The following is an 18,218-nucleotide window of genomic DNA, read 5'->3' as shown; positions in this document are numbered from 1 at the left end:
TCTAAATTAATTAAATGCATATGTATTATTTTTTGTTGTAGCTACTAATTTATTTAATTAATAAGACTAATAAAGTGTCGTACATACTTTTCTTCAACAATAATGAAATCAATGATTTTTTTTTTTTAATTTCCATTCCTTGTTGAGACAAATTGTTTTGAGAGTATGTCCATGACAATTGCTACAATTGTTGTCAATAGAGGATGATAATAAATAATTCAAAATATATGGTTACAATAGATATTAATATAATGATATAGTAAAAATTAACTTATAAATTTCTTTAAAAGTTTTCATGCATTGATAAAATTTTGATGTGTAAACTTGTTCAATTGGAGCTAGTAGGATGTTAACATTGTCAATTATTTGGAAAATGATCCTACCGTTTTAGAGTCCATGTGTAATTGTATTTATGATCAACAACTTTGTAGTTAGGCGGGCAGGTCTGACAATGATGTAAGAACAATTTTGTCCGATAAAAAAATAATAGTATAATATTTGTAAAGTAATGTACAACTGTACCATTATAAAAAAAATACAAAAAATATTAATACCATAATGGCCTAAAAAAATCATTCCAATAATGCAAAAGCATAATTGAAATATTAAGTTTTGTTCTAAATAATCAGAAGAATATTAATTAAACAAAAAAAAAAGTAACCTAAATTTGTTTTTTTTTTTTAATAAAAAATTCAAGAAAATCAAATGATTTTAAAGTAGTTCCTGATTTATAATCTTTGATGCTCAACTTTGAATGTTATGTGTTTAGTCGAGCTAATTATTTGACCAAAGTTTATGTTAAATTTTATTTTATATATATTTTTAATACTTTTTTTTTTTGAAAAGAGCCTGCGCGGCATTTATTGGAAATATGCTGAAATAGCGTCTGGCGGACCATTGTCCGAGTACATCGGTGCTGAATAATTAAAGGCCGAAGTGGCTAAAATGTGTGCTAAACGATTATCTGATCTAGGAACATAATTAACTGAAACGTAATCAAAGGAAACCATCCGGTTTCTGCAGGTGTCAATGGCATAGCCGAGGTACGAACGTGGTGTATCCTTTGCTTGTGATAAATACTGTTGAAGTGACAAACAATCCGTTAGTATGTCCACTGATCTCTCTCCACGATCCCATAACCAGGATAATACTTCTTTACACGCAATTGCTTCTGCCATAATCGGGGAGAAGCAGTCTATCAAAGACGCCTGTAGAGCTGTGATATACGATCCCTGTTCGTCTAGTAGTATTGCCCCAACAGCGGCTTTGCTTGTGGCATGGATAAAGGCTGCATCAATGTAGCATTTCTTCCGTGAGGGGGCAGCCGTGTGGTTTGTGGGCGGAATATATATTTTTAATACATTTTAACATATTCATAATATATGTTTTAACAATTATGTCAACTATACTGAGGTTCGAACCTAAGACCTTATATAAATTAAGAGTATGTTAAGAATAATAAATAGTTAACGGAATATTCCGTTACTAAAGTTTAAACTAACGGAATTTAGGGTTATTTAAGGGAAGAAAATAATATAATATAGGGTAAATAAGGAAAATCATTAAAAGATACTAAAATCAAAATAATATGAACCATTCATTTTAAGAAACAATTAGTACCGACATTTTTTTTGTTCCAGTTAAGGGCCTAACATTATTCGCTCTTAGTTTAAATTAACGGAATTTAGTGTTATTTAAGGGAAGAAAATAATATAATAGAGGGTAAATAAGGAAAATCATTAAAATATACTAAAATCAAAATAATATGAACGAGTTAATTCCAGCAATGGTCCTCTGACTATTGTAATTTTCCAAAATTGGTCCTCGTTTTTTAATTTGGACGAAAAAAACCTTTGACTATCAGATTTGTTACAGCATTGGTCCTTCCGTTAACTTTCCGTTTGCTACACGTTAGTGTAAGGCTAAAATGGTCATTTCCTCTTTATTGTTTTCTTCTTCACAGCATAGAACAATCCTACGCTGTAAATGACATTCTCACAAAATGACCTAGCATCGTCAATCAAATTCCAGGAATTCTCACCGTTTTTGCAGTACGCCAGGTCCCCTGTTTGGTTGAGAATCGCAATGACGGTGAAGTTCGGTTGAAGCAAAGGATTACCGGAGATGACAACCTTTTTGATAAAAGTGTCGCACATTTCTTTCAAACGGCAGGTATGGATCTGCCTTCGGATAGGAGGGTGTATTCACGGCCAACGTTGTAGAAATTAAAATCGAGGACGTTAGTGAATCCCGAGAGCGGCGAGAAATTGAGTTTGGCTCGGGTGATCGGGTTGATGATGAAGATCGATGGCGACTCGTCGAGGATGACAAGCCAACTGTGGGAGGAGCCGCAGCGGCGGCGGCGGCGGCGGTTGGAGGCCTCCGGGAGGATGAGGAAGTGAAAGCATTATGGCCATGACTATGAAGGCTCCGATCAACGCCGTGAAGGCCTGCGGGAGGATGAGCAGTTGTGAAGTTTGCTATGCTCTTTGGTTTCTCTCTGTGCCTTGTTCTCAAATTTTCTCCTTTTCAGAAGGCCTGCAAAATTGCCTCTGGTCTGTGACTATTTAGCATGATTTTGTCTAAATTTCAAATCTGATATCTCCATGATATAGTTCTTCTGTGCACATTGTGAAGAGTTTGTAATCCTTAATAACATGCTGAAACCCAGGTTAAACAAAGGCTTTGATACTTAGGTAGTTAGGTCATATCTCTAAGTGCATTGCAGGACTAAAATTTTTCTGTAACTTATACAGAGTATAATTTTCTCCGTATTGTATTGTTATTGGTGAGTTGATGATGTTCCTTCTATGAAGGGCATCCTCTTACTCTCGGTTCATAATAGTGTCTTAACTTTGCATCTCTTGACTGAACAAATCTTGGTGTCATTCAACATTTGTATTCACTGCTATCATCCTGTGTTGTGAGAATTGTTTTTAGTTATTATGGCCTTGTTTGGTTAATGGCGGATCCGCCAAATTTTTGGCGGATCCACCATTTTGGCGTTTTGACTTCCGTCAAAACGCCAAAAAACCATGTTTGGTTATCAGCGGTTTGAAGCAGCGGTTTGCTCCAAACCGCTGAAATCCCAAACGCTGCTAGGAGCAGCGTTTGGGGTTGGCGTTTTGGGGAAGGATTTTCCTTCCCCAAAACACCCTCCATTTTATTAAAAAAAAAAAAATTAAACTAAACAGTAAGAAGCCTGAGGCTTCTTTAAATGCCTCAGGCTTCTCTTCTCTTGCCCATCCGATGTGGGATGGGCAAGAGAAATTAATTGGGGTTGAGCTCCCTTTTATAAGGGAGCTCAACGCCATTTATTTTCTAACTTTCGATGTGGGATTTTTATCTCACATCATTTTTGTTTGTTTTTTTTTTCTTATTCTTATTATATTATTATTATTATATTATTATTATTATATTATTATTATTATTTCAAAAATTATTATTATTATTATTATTATTATTATTATTATTATTATTATTATTATTATTATACCCTTTTGGTCATTTTACATGTTAACCGCTAATCTAAACAACTAATTTTACCAAACATCTTTTTACAAACCGCTGATACAATCTGCTGGTCAAATTCGCTAATATAATCCGCTATTTGTTAACCGCTAATACAATCCGCAAACGCTAACCGCTAAACGCTAATTGCCAAATAAGGCCTATACTGGTTGTGCTCAAATTCAAGTTGAAACAGGATCTTGCTTAAATAGCTTAGGGGTTTGGCTTGACACTCTTGGAGGCGCAAAGTTCATAATTCAGTGTGGTGGGAACAGATTTTCTTCTGTTGAATTTGGCATCTCTTGGAGTCTGAACACTTGTGGTTGACAACCTCTTCGTCGCCGCCGTGTGTAATGGAGTTTTGGTTTTGCTACTAACCAACAAGAGGAAGAAAGCAATTAGATGAAATGACCATTTTAGCCCTACACTAACGCCTAAACTAACAGAAAGTTAACGGAAGGACCAATGCTGGAATAAATATAATAGTCAAGGGTTTTCTTCGTCCAAATTAATAGACGAGGACCAATTTTGAAAAATCACAATAGTCGGAGGACTATTGCTGGAATTAACTCTAATATGAACCATTCATTTTAAGAAAAAATTAGTACCGATATTTTTTTTGTTCTAGTTAAGGATCTAACATTATTCGCTCTTATTAGATTTGTATTGTATGTAAATGTAGATAGATGTAGATATATGCACCCTACATCACGCCTTATACTCGTGTGAATAGACTATCAATTCGTCAACTGTCATTTGTCGTATATATAATATGAAAGGATGACTTGGTCAAAGTGCAAAGTAGAGGAACTCCCAAATTTTGTAGAAATTGCATAGTTATTTAATAACAATAATTTTGACTGCTGACCACGTATTTCTCACGCTAATCTAACAACGACTTCTTTCTTAACTAATTCTCAATTTCTCATTCCACAATGTATGTCTTAACTAATTTAAATTATATTGTCAGTAGCATTAAAATCTTTTTTTAATTATATTTTCCAAGTAAAAAACCTTGTGATCAAGCGGTATAAAGTGATTCTTCTAAATAAGGGGTAATAGGTTTGAGTCTGTGGAGTCTGTATTGACAGATGCTACATGTCTTGTTGAACTTCAACATGAAACATAGTTAATAGTACTCAAAAAAAAAAAAAAATTATATTCTCCAAAATATCTCAAACTTCATCAATCATAATTAATTAGACATTTTAATTAAAGATTAATTTAAAAATTCAAAAAAAGTGTAAGTCATTTTTCATATTTTTCAGTGTTTGATTATAAGCGAAAAATAAAAATATTAAAAAATATACATCATGATCAAAAGAAGAAACTCTTTTTAACAAAAAAAAAAAAAAATCTGTTTAAATTTTTACTCGAAATATATTTTCTACATTCCTACCTCATGCTTGATCGGTTCTCTCTCTTCTCCTTTGAATGGCCTCACAAAACGTCTCATAAAATATACCAATTGAAAGTAAACAAAGTCAATATAATTACTCAAATATTATTCTATCAAAATTAAAATATAATTGTACAAAATTTATGAAAAATTAGGACTTTAAAAACCTTAAGGAAAATTCTTCTACAAAATCATCTCATGGATCTTTACTCATGAAATGGGTTGAGTTTTTCATAAGTATTACATTTTATCTCACAAGTAACATTTTAACCACTAAATAGTATATTTTGATTTAAAAGTATTATATATTCTCTAATAAGTATTACATTTATCCTTATAAGTAATATAATCAATTAATCCATTATTAGTATTACACTTTTCCTCATAAAATTAGGAAAAAGTGTACTTTTCGTCCTTAAGTTATATGATAATTGTAGAATTCGTCTCTAATCGTTAGTCATGCTTATTTTTTGTCCATTTACTAACAAAACGTTATGGACGAAATTTGCAACTTTAGTATAGCTTAGAGACAAAAAGTGTGCAAAAAAAGTTAATAAACGGACGAAAAATGCAACGCTAATAATAGCTTAGGGGTGAAAAGTTAGCACGATCAACAAGGACAAATTCTACGATTATCTTATAACTTAAGGACGAAAAATGCAACTTTTCCTAAATATGTTTTTCCTTATGTGCAATAATCAAATTATTAATTCATTATTAGTATTATATTTTTTCTCATAAGTAAATCTTGAACCCCTAAATATTATATTTTGATTTAAAAACATTACATTTTCCCATCAAAAGTATCACATTTTTCTTTACAAGTATCAATCAATTTGTCTCAGATTAGTATTACATTTTCTATCATAAGCATTACATTTCTATCTAAACTCAACCCGTCTCAAAGAAAATGATTCGTGAGACGGTCTCACATGAGACTCACCCAAACCTTAATTACACTTAAATTATTCCCTCTGTCCCTGTTTACTTGCCTTGTTTACTATTCACAGGTCAAAGTAGTGTCAAATTAACTCTTTTTTTGTGCTTATTTTTTTTAATATTTTTTTTTTGTGTTTAATAGTACTTTTAAAGTAATTTTTAAATATATAAATTTTATATACTAATACTAAACTTACTATTATAAAAAACTGAATTAAAAATAACTCCAGTCAAATTTTGTTAAATGAATCAGACATATAAAATAATTGTATTTTTGCCCTAGTAGGGTATATTTGGCTCTTTAAACTATCTCTTTTTCCAACATGTGTAGTCATGCAATTAAGTTTAAAATGCTAGTTTTATGGGAATGGAATTTTGGTGAAAACGGAGTAGAAAATGAAGACCCCTACCCAAACCCCTGCACCTCTACTCTGCTTCGTTTTCATTGTCGTCTTCCTCCTCGTCGCATTACCACCTCCATGCTCGTCTTCTTCAGATGAATTCTGCACCCCTTACTCATGCAACGACGGCTATGGACCGGAAATCAAGTTTCCTTTCCGGATCACCGGCCGGCAACATGAGCGGTGCGGCTACCCGGGGTTTAATCTCTCCTGCAACGACCTGGGGGAAACGATTATCACCCTCCCGTCAACTCCGGGCAGTTTCGTGGTGAACAATATAGATTACGCCTCCCAAATGATACAAATCTCTGACCCTGACAACTGCCTTTCCCAGAGAATCTTAAACCTTTCTCTGGCCGGCAGCCCGTTCCGGGCTCCCGACGATATGCGTTACACGATCCTGAGTTGTTCGTTTGCTTTTCCCTTGCTGGTGCCTTGCGAGGGGAATATGAGCAAGAGTGTGATTGCCGTGCCGGGTTCTGTTTTGCTGGAGGCGGCGGCGGAGGCGGCGTGCGTAGTTGCCGCAGAGAATGTTAGCATACCGATCCCGAGGAGTGTGGACAGGGATGATCCTGCTGTATTCTGGGGGGATGGCGTTGTTACTCGGCTGGAGTTGCGGTGGGAGAAGCCCAATTGCCGGGATTGTGGAGGCCGGAATAAGCTCTGCGGCTTCAGCACCGATCAGGGTTTGGAAATTGGTTGCTCCGATCCTCCTCCCAATTCTTCCAAAGGTAAATCAATTCCTCACAATTTCTAATTTATTATAATTGGTGACTTAAAATTAATACTCTCACTAGAGTTTGATCTTGTGACCACCTATTTAAAATAGTAACATAGGCAACATCAATCACTACATAGTAATTGGCTAAGGGTTATAATTGGTGACTTAATTTGTGTTAATTAATTTTCTTATGTCATATTGAAATATCAAAATTGAGGGTCTGTTTAGAAACTTAGAAATGTATTTTGAGAAATAATTTCAAGAAAATGGTTTATTTTCAGGAAAATAATTTTATTTTATATTGTTTGGCTGAAAGTCAGGAAAATATCTTTTTTTGTTTAGGTGAAAGTTAAAGAAATTTTATTTTTTTTGTTTGTTTTATTTTCTTGAAAATGAGCATATTATTTGTAGTGGTGGCGGTGGCAGAGGTGGTGTTGGTAATGGTAGTGGTAGTAATGATGGTGGTGGTGGTGGCAGTGCCAGTAGTAGTGGTAGTGGTGATGGAGGTGGCGGCTGTGGTGTTGGTGATAGTGGTGGTAGTGTATTGGTGGTGGTGGTAGTGTATTGGTGGTGGTGGTTGTGATGGTGGCAGCAGCGGCGGCGGCGGCGGTAATAATAATAATAATACTAATAGTTCGAAAACTAGCATGAAAAAATATGAGAGAGAAGATAAATACAGGAAAATAAAAAATTCAAAAAATTTCTCCAGACTAAAAATACATTTTCTACCAAATTGAACATTTTTTCCGTTGACTAAAATGAATATTTTCTTTTGACTTTATTTCCTTGAATACCCAAATACAAAAACAAAAAAAAAAATCTAAAAATTAACTTAAAGTCATTTTTTAGATTTTCAAACGAATTCTTAGTACAATTTTATAACTAATCATTCATTCTTTTACGTCATCAACTCACTAGTGACTTGAAAGTTTCGATACCCAATTCTCTATGGAAAAATAATTATTTTGCCCATGCTAGAAAGGGATGGACAAATGAATAGAGCATGATTATATTACTTGAAACTCACGAGTTTAATTCTTACAAATACTATCTTGATTGAACCCATTGCATATAATTTTCTTAGTGCAATTTATCTCTCTTTTATAATTTGTTGGATATTACACAATAGTGGACTTTATCCCATTCACAGCCACCCTTGTCTTTCCCCAAAAAAATAATTACTTCCTTTTTATGTAAGACTTGTGTTAATTTTTCCCCACAAAGACTTGTGTTAATTTTCTACCCAAAATATTGTATACTAAACCAAGCTAAGTATGTGCGAGCAAACTTGTGTTAATCTCACTATACAATTATAAGTTGAATGAAAGGGTCTGTTTAGTTTTTATGCCAAGTCAAGCTAAGGTTACATTAAAATAATTTTGAATTGTTGCTATCAGTTCATCAATTTTTTTAAAGGTAAAATTACTTTTTTTTTTTTTTAATTACAATCTAATATATCCGTAGTATCTGCTCAACAACATGATATGCAAACATCTTTGATTGGGATGATGAGACTCAAACCAGTGACCTTCTATTAGGAAGGGTCACAACGATACTAACAAACCACAAAGTACTTGGAAGGTAAGGTTAATTATAAATGTGATTTTGTAAAAAAATTATTAACAAAAAAAAAAAAAAAAAAAAAACATATGAGTTTTCTAATATAATTAAGATGGTTTTTTACTATATGTTTTGGTATGGCAAGAGGAGTTTATAAAACTAAGCATTGTTATACCATGCACCATGGTCTTTGTAAGGTGAACCAAATTAAATTATTTTTTCACCTTAGTTTTATTTTTCTTTTATCTTTTTTTTTTATACAAATAAAATTAATATATAAAAATTAGATCATTAAAAAATTCTAATTAAGATATTAGGAAAATGTAATTTTAGCTTCTCAATTGTTTCTTGCTAGTTGTTTTAGTCTGTAACTTTTTACCGTTGCAATCCCCTAAATTTTTTTTTTAAATACAATTTTAACTCATAGATTAACAAAACTATTAAATTTTATTAAAATACTCCGTATTATTTAGTACATGAGTATTTTAGTACTTTTTAATGTTTCTTTTTTAATTATAAAGTTCTTTAGTCTACATTTTTTTTAAAAATAATTTTTTTTTAAAAAAATGATTTTAACATGTTCGAGTAGGGGAAACATAGATGATAATCATGATATGATGTACCACAATTGAAGAGAAAAATTTAGAGAAGAAGGTGATTAATTCTCTATTTTGCCAATGATACCAAAACAGGAAAAGTTATAAAGAATAAGATAATAAAATTTTAAGACAAACATGTATTAAATAATATTTTAGTGTTGAACCGTACCAAATGTTAAAATTGTAACTTTTTGAAGAGTTAGTGGTGTAAATTGCAATGGTAAAAAGTTAAGGACTAAAATAGCTAATAAAAATAATTGAAGGACTAAAATTACATTTTTTTTTCCTAAGATATTTTAAATGACACTCATAATGATATTTTTATTTTAATGTTTTAAATTTGCATACAATTATATTGAGTCATTATATTAGGTTCATTTTTAAAATACGGTAGGTTTAATTTTACAATATAATACAAATGCAAATACACCATTATACTGGTAAATATTACATAAGTTCATTAAGCTAACACAACAAGTTCATTTTCAAAATATAATATGTTCGTTTTCACAATTATAATACAACTACATTATAATGATGGTTCTCAAATAGTTTCATTAATGAAATATTGCAGGTTCATTTTCACAATATTAGTGGTTCATTTTTATAATAATATAATGGATATTCATCTTTACAATAATAATTCAACTACATTATAAGACTGTTGAATCTAAAATAGGTTCATTAAGAGAATAGTGGAGGTTCATTTTCAGCATGCAAAAAAGTTTATTTTATCCATATTACAAGTCAATTAATAAACAACTAAGATTCAAAAATTATTAATATGAGTATCATTTAAAAGATTTCAATGAAATATTTTTTAATAATACATTTTGTAACATTGATTTTATTTATACAAAAAATAAAGAATAGCATATGTAAATGATAATACGCAAAATGGTGACATCTTAATGAACTAATAATATTGTTATAATGTACATACAATATTATAATAATAAATCACAATTAATGATATTTTTTAATAAAACTACAGTATTATAATAATGAATCATGGTCCATGATATAACTTGCCTAAAATAAATTGTTGAATGATAATCATAAACTTAAGGTATGAGATTATAAGTTTTGATGCCCTTTTTAAATAACAATATTAATAATTGATACGAAAATTTCTACTTTTAATTTCTTAATTGTTGCCTATTATGTGATTTAACCTATTTATTTCTACTTTAAAAATTTTAGTCTCTCAATTTTTTTTTTAACATTGTCAATCCAATCCCAAAGTTAATAGATTGTTGACCTTCAATCCGTTTATAGTTTTGTGTGGGTCTTTCTTAAATTTCACACATAGTTATCAAGGGCTATTAACTGAAGAACTAGAATGTTAAAAACGAAAGGGGTAATTTAAGTGGCAAAGAAACTTTTTTTGTGGGGACGATCTTAAAGATAATTCGGATTCGATTTCAACAAGTACCGATTCCTGTTGGACAAGTTCTCATGTTTTTCGGAGTAAACGGGAATTAATCGGGTGAACTCAGACCATAAAATACATAGAGAAAGACCTGAAACACTTCATGAGAAACAACTGAGTAACTTGACTTCTAAAATGAAATTGCATGATGGGCAACAATTAAAATATCAATTTTTTTTTTTTTTTGAAAATAAAATATCAATATTTTTTTTGCTCAAAAATTTGTATACGACAGGGATTCCAAGGAGTGCGGAGTATGGGATTATTGTAGGTGCAGCAATACCTAGCCTTCTCTGCCTAATCGGACTACTATTTTGCGGTTGTCGCAAAATCAAGAACTTCACCCTAAACTCCCATAACAGCCAGGTAACCGGCGAGCTTCCCATCATGAAACTACCGCCAATGCCCACCGCCCGCGGAGGCGGACTGGGTCGACAAACAATCCAATCCTACCCAACGATGGTTCTGGGTGAGAGCTTGCAACTTCCGAACCCAAATGGAAATACTACTTGTCCAATATGCCTGTCGGAGTACCAAGCGGAAGAGATCCTTGGGAGTATACCGGATTGCAACCATTATTTCCACGCTAATTGCATCGATGAGTGGCTTGGGCTCAATGCCACTTGCCCCTTGTGCCGGAAATCGCCGGAGAGTTTGGGGACTGAATTATCTTCATTGTCGCTATCATCATCCACTTCACCAACATCGTCTGCTTCAATTCATGAGTAGTAGTAGCTTAGATTATTAGGGGTCATGAATATACATAATACAAATATGTGAATGTAGTATATATATGATGAAGAATTCTTATATTGATATAAGTCTTACACCTTTATATTAATGATACAAAATTACAAGTCTCTAGCATCTCTATTCAGTTGACTTATCATAATTTACATTCTCTTAGATGTTCTATTATCGGACCAGGACGTGAGGGTCCTTAGGGTTCGAAATTCAACATTTGAAGAACAACAAGATTACAATGGGAAAATATAAAACATGACAATACATTTAACAGACAACAACAACGTATAGCTAGTAATTAACTACACACTAAGAGCATAACCATCAAAGGTTTAATTTCTTGGATTTCTTTTTACGGTTCGAGTGGAGAGGAGCTGAATTGGAAGAGAAAGGAGGGAGAAAAGAGAGAAAAAAAAAAATTATAGTAAACTAAGTTTTTAGTGGATCTCATCACAAAAAATTAAAATTAAAAATTGAACACATGTGTGCGCTTCGTGCACCAGGCGTGCTTAGTAGGTGAGTGCACTGCACGCGCCCTTTAGACGTGTTAAGTGTTATTTTTTTCCATTTTTTATCGACTCCCTCTTAAGTGGCAAATTATGTCCTGGAAACGTGTTCACCATGAATGGTGAACACGAGTCCAAACAGTGTCATTTTTACGGAATTTTTTTTTAGTTAATGTGCTATTAACGCGCGCGTTTGTTCAGATTATAAATTTTCTGTTATGAGATTATGAATGTACTATAAATTCATAATCACATAACAGAAAATTCATAATCTCATAAAAGAAAATTCATAATTTCATAACTGCACATTCATAAATTAATGCCTGCACATTTTCATAATTTATGAATGTTGAAGAAACTTGCGCGCAGAGAAAGTGAAACCGCAAAATGTGAAAATAAAGAAGAAAAGTCGTGCAGTTAATTAAAAAAAAAAAAAAAGAAAGAAAGATAACGGTACACCGTTACCATTGGGACCGTACGTGTTCACCATGGATGGTGAACACGGCTCCATGGCATAACGATTGCTCCTAAGTGGCCTAACAAAAACTTGAAAGAAATCTCCAAAGGATGGAGATGCTCTAGCTCAATAATTGCACACTAACACCTAACAAGTAGAAGACTAAGATTGGAACACAACTATATGAAGTGGGTGCTAGACAAAGGTTTGGTGAAAATGTTAACGATCAGGCTTAAGCAAAAACTTAAAGGTAACCTCCAAGTGTTTGGTACGACCATGAATAAAAGGATTTTGGAGATAGATTGTACTAATATAATAATATTATTATCACAAATTAAAGTTGGAGGTACAATAAGGCCAATGCTAATATCACATAACAAATGTTGTATCCATAGAAGTTAAAAGTTGAAGTCAAAGCTCAATACTCATCAGCTTCTGTATTGGAATTTGGAACGACCATCCTTTGCTTTTAGACCTAAAAAAAAATGGAAACAGAGTCAAAGAAAATACCAAAACTAGAGATAGAACGTGTCTAATATCAACACAATTAGCCCACTCCGCATCTGATCGAACATGGAGATAAAGAACTAGACAAAGGCAAAAGCAATCCAATAGAAATACGCCCATGCAAATAGTGCAATATTCACTTAACAAAAATGAAATGTGTATGTAGTACGAGGAGCGCAAATTATGTCCTGGAAACGTGTATGGTGAACACGAGTTCAAACAGTGTTGTTTTTATGGGAAAAAAAAATTTAGTTAATGTGTTGTTTAATAGATAATATATTTAGTTGGTTAATGACTCATGTGTTAGAGTCCTAGTAGTTATGTATCTCTTGGCTATATTATCTAGTACCGTGTATTATCTTCTGATTATTATTGAATACTATTGTTACGAACATTCATCTGGTATCAGTCGCTCTGTTTCGATCCTAATGGCGTCCATTATTCCCACTACTTCCGAAGCCTCTTCTGAACGCACGGTGTCTGCCGATCCTTCTGGTTCTCCGACGGTGATTCCTCCCACTCTTTCATCGGCGCACCACTTCGTCTCCATCAAGCTTTCCACTCGCAATTACCTTTTTTGGCGCACTCAGATGGTGCCGTTTCTTCACGGCCAGGGTCTTCTCCGGTTTGTCGACGGCTCTTTTCCATGCCCACTGCCGGTTGCGGTCACGGCGGGTGATGCTGCTGCTCCGGTGGATCGCACGGCGGTTCTCGTCTGGGAGCAGCAGGACCAAGCAATTTTGTCCATGCTCGTTGCGTTGTTGTCCGATGAGGTCATGTATCTCGCAGTTGGCCAGGCTACGTCGCGCCAGGTCTGGTTGTCGATCGAAGGTGCGTTTGGTTCGTCGACGAGGGCTCGGGCGCTTGGTCTCCTCAGTCAGCTGCAAGGCTTGCGCCAGGGTGATAGCACGCCTGCGGAGTTCCTTGGCCGTGCGAAAGTCATTATTGAAGAGCTAGCCATGGCCGGCCGGCCGGTGACCTTGGACGAGCAGAACTTGTACGTCTTCAGGGGTCTGCGGCCTGAATTCCGAGCGATGGCGTCGTCACTTGTAACCTAAGGTACTCCGGTTACTATTTCCCAGCTCTCTGATTTTTTGGTGGCGCAGCAGTTCATCTGCAGCGACGATTTTGTGCCGGTTTTGGATTCCCAGCCGGCGGCATTGGTTTCCCGCAGAGGTGGTGGCCGGCAGTCCGGCGGTCGTGGAGGCCAGCGAGGTGGTGGCCGTTCTGCCCGTGGTGGCGGACGTGGTGGTCGAGGCCCTCGCTGCCAGATTTGCCGCAGTCACGGGCATACTGCCGTGTTCTGCTTTCGGCGTTACTCGGATCAGCCGCAGGTAAATGTGGCTTCTACGGTGGATGGTGGTGAGTTGGCATCGTCCGGGTCTGCTGCTGCATGGTTTTCGGACACCGGAGCTACGCATCACGCTTCTCCGTCCGATGCTGGCTTAACGGATACAGAACCTTACACTGGTTCGGATACATTGCGCGTCGGCAGTGGTGAAGGTTTGTCTATTACCCGTATCGGTCATGCTCTTATTTCTTCTTCTATGTCTAATCCCCTTAAGTTGTCTGATGTTCTTGTTGTTCCTGGTCTTTCTACTAAGTTACTTTCCGTTCAAAAATTCTCTCGTGATAATAACGTCTTTTTTGAGTTCTTTCCTTCTTTTTTTGTGGTTAAGGACATCGCTACCAACACCGTTCTACTTAAGGGACCGAGTTCTGGGGGACTCTACAATTTGCGGCTTCCTGTGTCGCCCGCTGCGTTTCTATCTGCTCGGGCACCGTCTAGCGTATGGCACAATCGTCTGGGGCATCCCCATCTTCGTGTGTTGAATAAAGTGCTGCGTGGTTGTTCGGTTAGCAAGCATGATGTTAATGCTTCTACCTTATGTTCGTCGTGTCAATTAGGAAAGTCGTCCCGTTTTCCCTTACCCCGAGTTAATTATTCAAGTACTAATGTATTGGACTTAGTGTATACGGACATTTGGGGTCCTGGCCCGGTTTTATCTGTTTCTGGTTTTTGGTATTTTGTGCTTTTCGTGGACGACTTTTCACGCTATTGTTGGCTTTTTCCTTTGCGTCTGAAGTCTGATTTGTATTCTGTGTTTGATACTTTTCGTGTCATGGTAGAGCGTTTATTTTCTCGTAAAATACAATCTGTGCAATCTGACCTGGGCGGTGAGTACCGCAAGTTAGGGTCTATCTTTGCTTCCCTTGGTATTGTTCATCGTCAGTCTTGTGCCTATACGCACGAGCAGAATGGACGAGTTGAGCGTCGTCATAGGCATATCGTTGAGACTGGTCTGGCTCTTCTGGCTCAGGGCTCTGTTCCTCTCAAATATTGGGACTTTGCTTTTGAGTCCGCTGTGTTTTTGATCAATCGGTTGCCTTCGTCCGTACTTAATATGGATAGCCCTTACTATACACTGTTTCGTTCCGCACCATCCTTTGACTATCTTCGAGTCTTTGGGTGCTTGTGCTATCCTTATCTTCGGCCGTATAATCGGCACAAGTTTGCCTTTCGGTCGGCTCCGTGTGTCTTTTTGGGCTATCCGTCCTCGTTTCGTGGGTATCGGTGCATGGCTTTAGATACGGGTAAGATATTTGTTTGCCGGCATGTTCGGTTTGATGAACACTCTTTTCCTTTTGCCAAGTCTTCTGTACAGGTGGTCTCATCATCCATTCCGGCGGATCCTTGGGGTGTTGGCTCTGTGGCTTTTTCCGTGCCTGATTCGTGTTCATCTTCTTCCTCTGCTTCATCACCTTCTGAGATCATGCCACTGCCTGTTCCTGAGCCTCGGCCAGTCGTAGTCCGATCTCGGCCTCGGCGTGGTCCTCGCCCACCGCCACCTCCGAGGTCGCATGGTATGTTGTTGCGGCATATGGAGCACACGGAGCCTCTTCATGCGTTGATGGCTAGCTCAGGGGATCCCACTTGTTATTCACAAGCGGTGCAGCACCCGGAATGGCGTGCTGCGATGGATGCCGAGTTTAATGCTCTTCTTGCAAATCAGACGTGGCAATTGGTTCCCGCTCGCCCTGACATGAATATTGTTGGTTGTAAGTGGGTCTTCCGGACTAAGCGCAAGGCGGATGGCTCGGTTGAGCGGCATAAGGCACGCTTAGTCGCTAAGGGCTTTAATCAAGTTGCTGGCGAGGATTTTTTTGATACATTCAGTCTGGTGGTTAAGCCCACGACGGTTCGGTTGTTGCTTTCGTTTGCTTTGTCGCGGGGGTGGACTCTTCGTCAGCTTGATGTGCACAACGCCTTTCTCAACGGCCGTTTGGATGAATCTGTGTTTATGAAGCAACCGCCGGGGTATTTGGATCCCTCTTTTCCTGATCATGTTTGTCACTTGCAGCGGTCACTTTATGGATTGAAACAGGCCCCGCGGGCGTGGTTCAAGCGGCTCCACGATTTTCTTCTTTCTGTTGGTTTTAAAGCCTCCAAGACCGATGTGTCTTTGTTTTACTATTCCGTTGCAGGTGCCCAGGTTTTTCTACTCGTCTATGTTGACGACATAATTCTGATGGGCAGTGACTCGAGTTTAGTTGGCCGTCTTTTGCAACGGTTGGCTGTGGCGTTCAAGATTCGTGATCTGGGCTCTCCCAATTTCTTTCTTGGTATTGAGTTGGTTCCGGAAGATGGGGGTTTCCTTTTGTCTCAACGTCGGTACATGACTGACATTCTGTCTCGGGCTGGCATGGCGGAGTGTAAGCCGCTTGTTACTCCTTTATCTGTGTCTCACAAGGTTGCCTCGGTTGATGAGCTGTATGAAAATCCCACGCAGTATCGGAGTTTGGCGGGTGCCCTCCAGTACTTAACCGTCACACGTCCGGATCTCTCATATGCGGTGAATCATCTTTGCCAACACATGCATTCACCGACTACAGCACATTGGGTTATGTTGAAGAGGGTTCTTCGGTATGTGAAAGGTACAATTTCTTTCGGTTTATATCTTCGCCCTTCGTCTCACTCCGTGTTGCACGCTTATTCTGACTCGGATTGGGCTGGTGATCCGGCTGATCGTAAGTCGACTAGTGGGTTTGCAGTCTATCTTGGATGTAATCTGGTTTCTTGGGTTTGCCGGAAGCAGCGGACTGTTGCTCGTTCTTCTACTGAGGCCGAGTACAAGGGACTCGCGGATGTTGCTGCTGAAGTCACTTGGATTGTGTCGTTGCTGAATGAGATTGGTCTCTCTCTCTCATCGCCTCCCACGCTGTGGTGTGATAACTTGGGGGCCACTTACTTGTGTGCGAATCCTGTGTTTCATGCACGGACGAAGCATGTCGAAGTTGACTACTACTTCGTGCGTGATAAGGTTGCTTCTGGGGAGTTCAATGTTCACTTCGTGTCTACTCAGGATCAGATTGCTGATATTTTTACAAAGCCGCTCTCTGCTAAGCGTTTCGAGTCCATGCGTAGCAAGCTCAATGTGGTTTCTCTCCCACCTTCCGCTTGAGGGGGAGTAATAGACAATATATTTAGTTGGTTAATGACTCATGTGTTAGAGTCCTAGTAGTTATGTATCTCTTGGCTATATTATCTAGTACCGTGTATTATCTTCTGATTATTATTGAATACTATTGTTACGAACATTCATCCTGTTAACGACGCGCGTTTGTTCAGATTATGAATTTTCTGTTATGATATTATGAATATACTGTAAATTTATAATCTCATAACAGAAAATTCATAATCGCATAAAAGAAAAACATTTATTGAATTATAAATTTTCTGTTATGAGATTATGAATTTACAGTTATGTAATTATGAATTTTCTGTAAATTCATAATCTCATAACAGAAAATTCATAATTTCATAACAGAAAATTCATAATTTCATAACTGCACATTCATAAATTCATGTCTGCACATTCATAATTTATGAATGTTGAAGAAACTTGCGCGAAGAGAAAGTGAAACTGCGAAATATGAAAATGAAGAAGAAAAATCGCGCGGTTAATTAAGAAAAAAAGAAAAAAAGATAGTAGTACACTGTTACCGTTGAGACTGTGTTCCATGACATAACGATTGTACGAGGAGAGGCAAAGAATTGAGAAACATAATTAACATCAAAAGATGTCTGGTGGTGTAAAAGATAAATACTGCAAAGACCCAACTATGCTCATGTTCGGCCTAAGCCCAACATTATTGAGACCCATTTACCGAAACTTTTACTATGGACCATGATCCATGTAGCAGTGTAGACCATGAAACAAAATGACGTCATATCATTTTAATTATGAGTTAATACCTAAAATCGTCCTCGATTATAATGGTTTTTCTCAATTTCGTCCTAAACGACTTTGGTGACCTAATATCGTCCCAGACTTTTGTGTTTCGCTCAATTTAGTCCTCCATTTGTTATTTCGTCAACTTGGTGTTAAATAAAGGGACAATTCAGTAATGTCAATATTGATCTCTCTTTACTTCCAACTTG

The 18,218-nt window shown here is 36.6% G+C and overlaps 1 protein-coding gene across 1 annotated transcript; it reads left to right on the top strand.

The window, feature by feature from the left end:
- Window positions 1-6,166: 6,166 nt before the first annotated feature.
- LOC109156988 (putative RING-H2 finger protein ATL21A) lies at window positions 6,167-11,371 on the top strand. Its single transcript, XM_019304869.1, has 2 exons — window positions 6,167-6,980; window positions 10,797-11,371. Exons 1-2 carry the CDS (start codon window positions 6,245-6,247, stop codon window positions 11,288-11,290), a joined length of 1,230 nt encoding a protein of 409 aa, XP_019160414.1. The 5' UTR covers window positions 6,167-6,244; the 3' UTR covers window positions 11,291-11,371.
- Window positions 11,372-18,218: the final 6,847 nt, after the last annotated feature.

This window comes from Ipomoea nil, unplaced genomic scaffold, assembly GCF_001879475.1.
Source record: "Ipomoea nil cultivar Tokyo-kokei standard unplaced genomic scaffold, Asagao_1.1 scaffold2761, whole genome shotgun sequence".
NCBI lineage: Eukaryota > Viridiplantae > Streptophyta > Magnoliopsida > Solanales > Convolvulaceae > Ipomoea > Ipomoea nil.
This window is presented reverse-complemented; position numbering and strand designations above follow the sequence as displayed.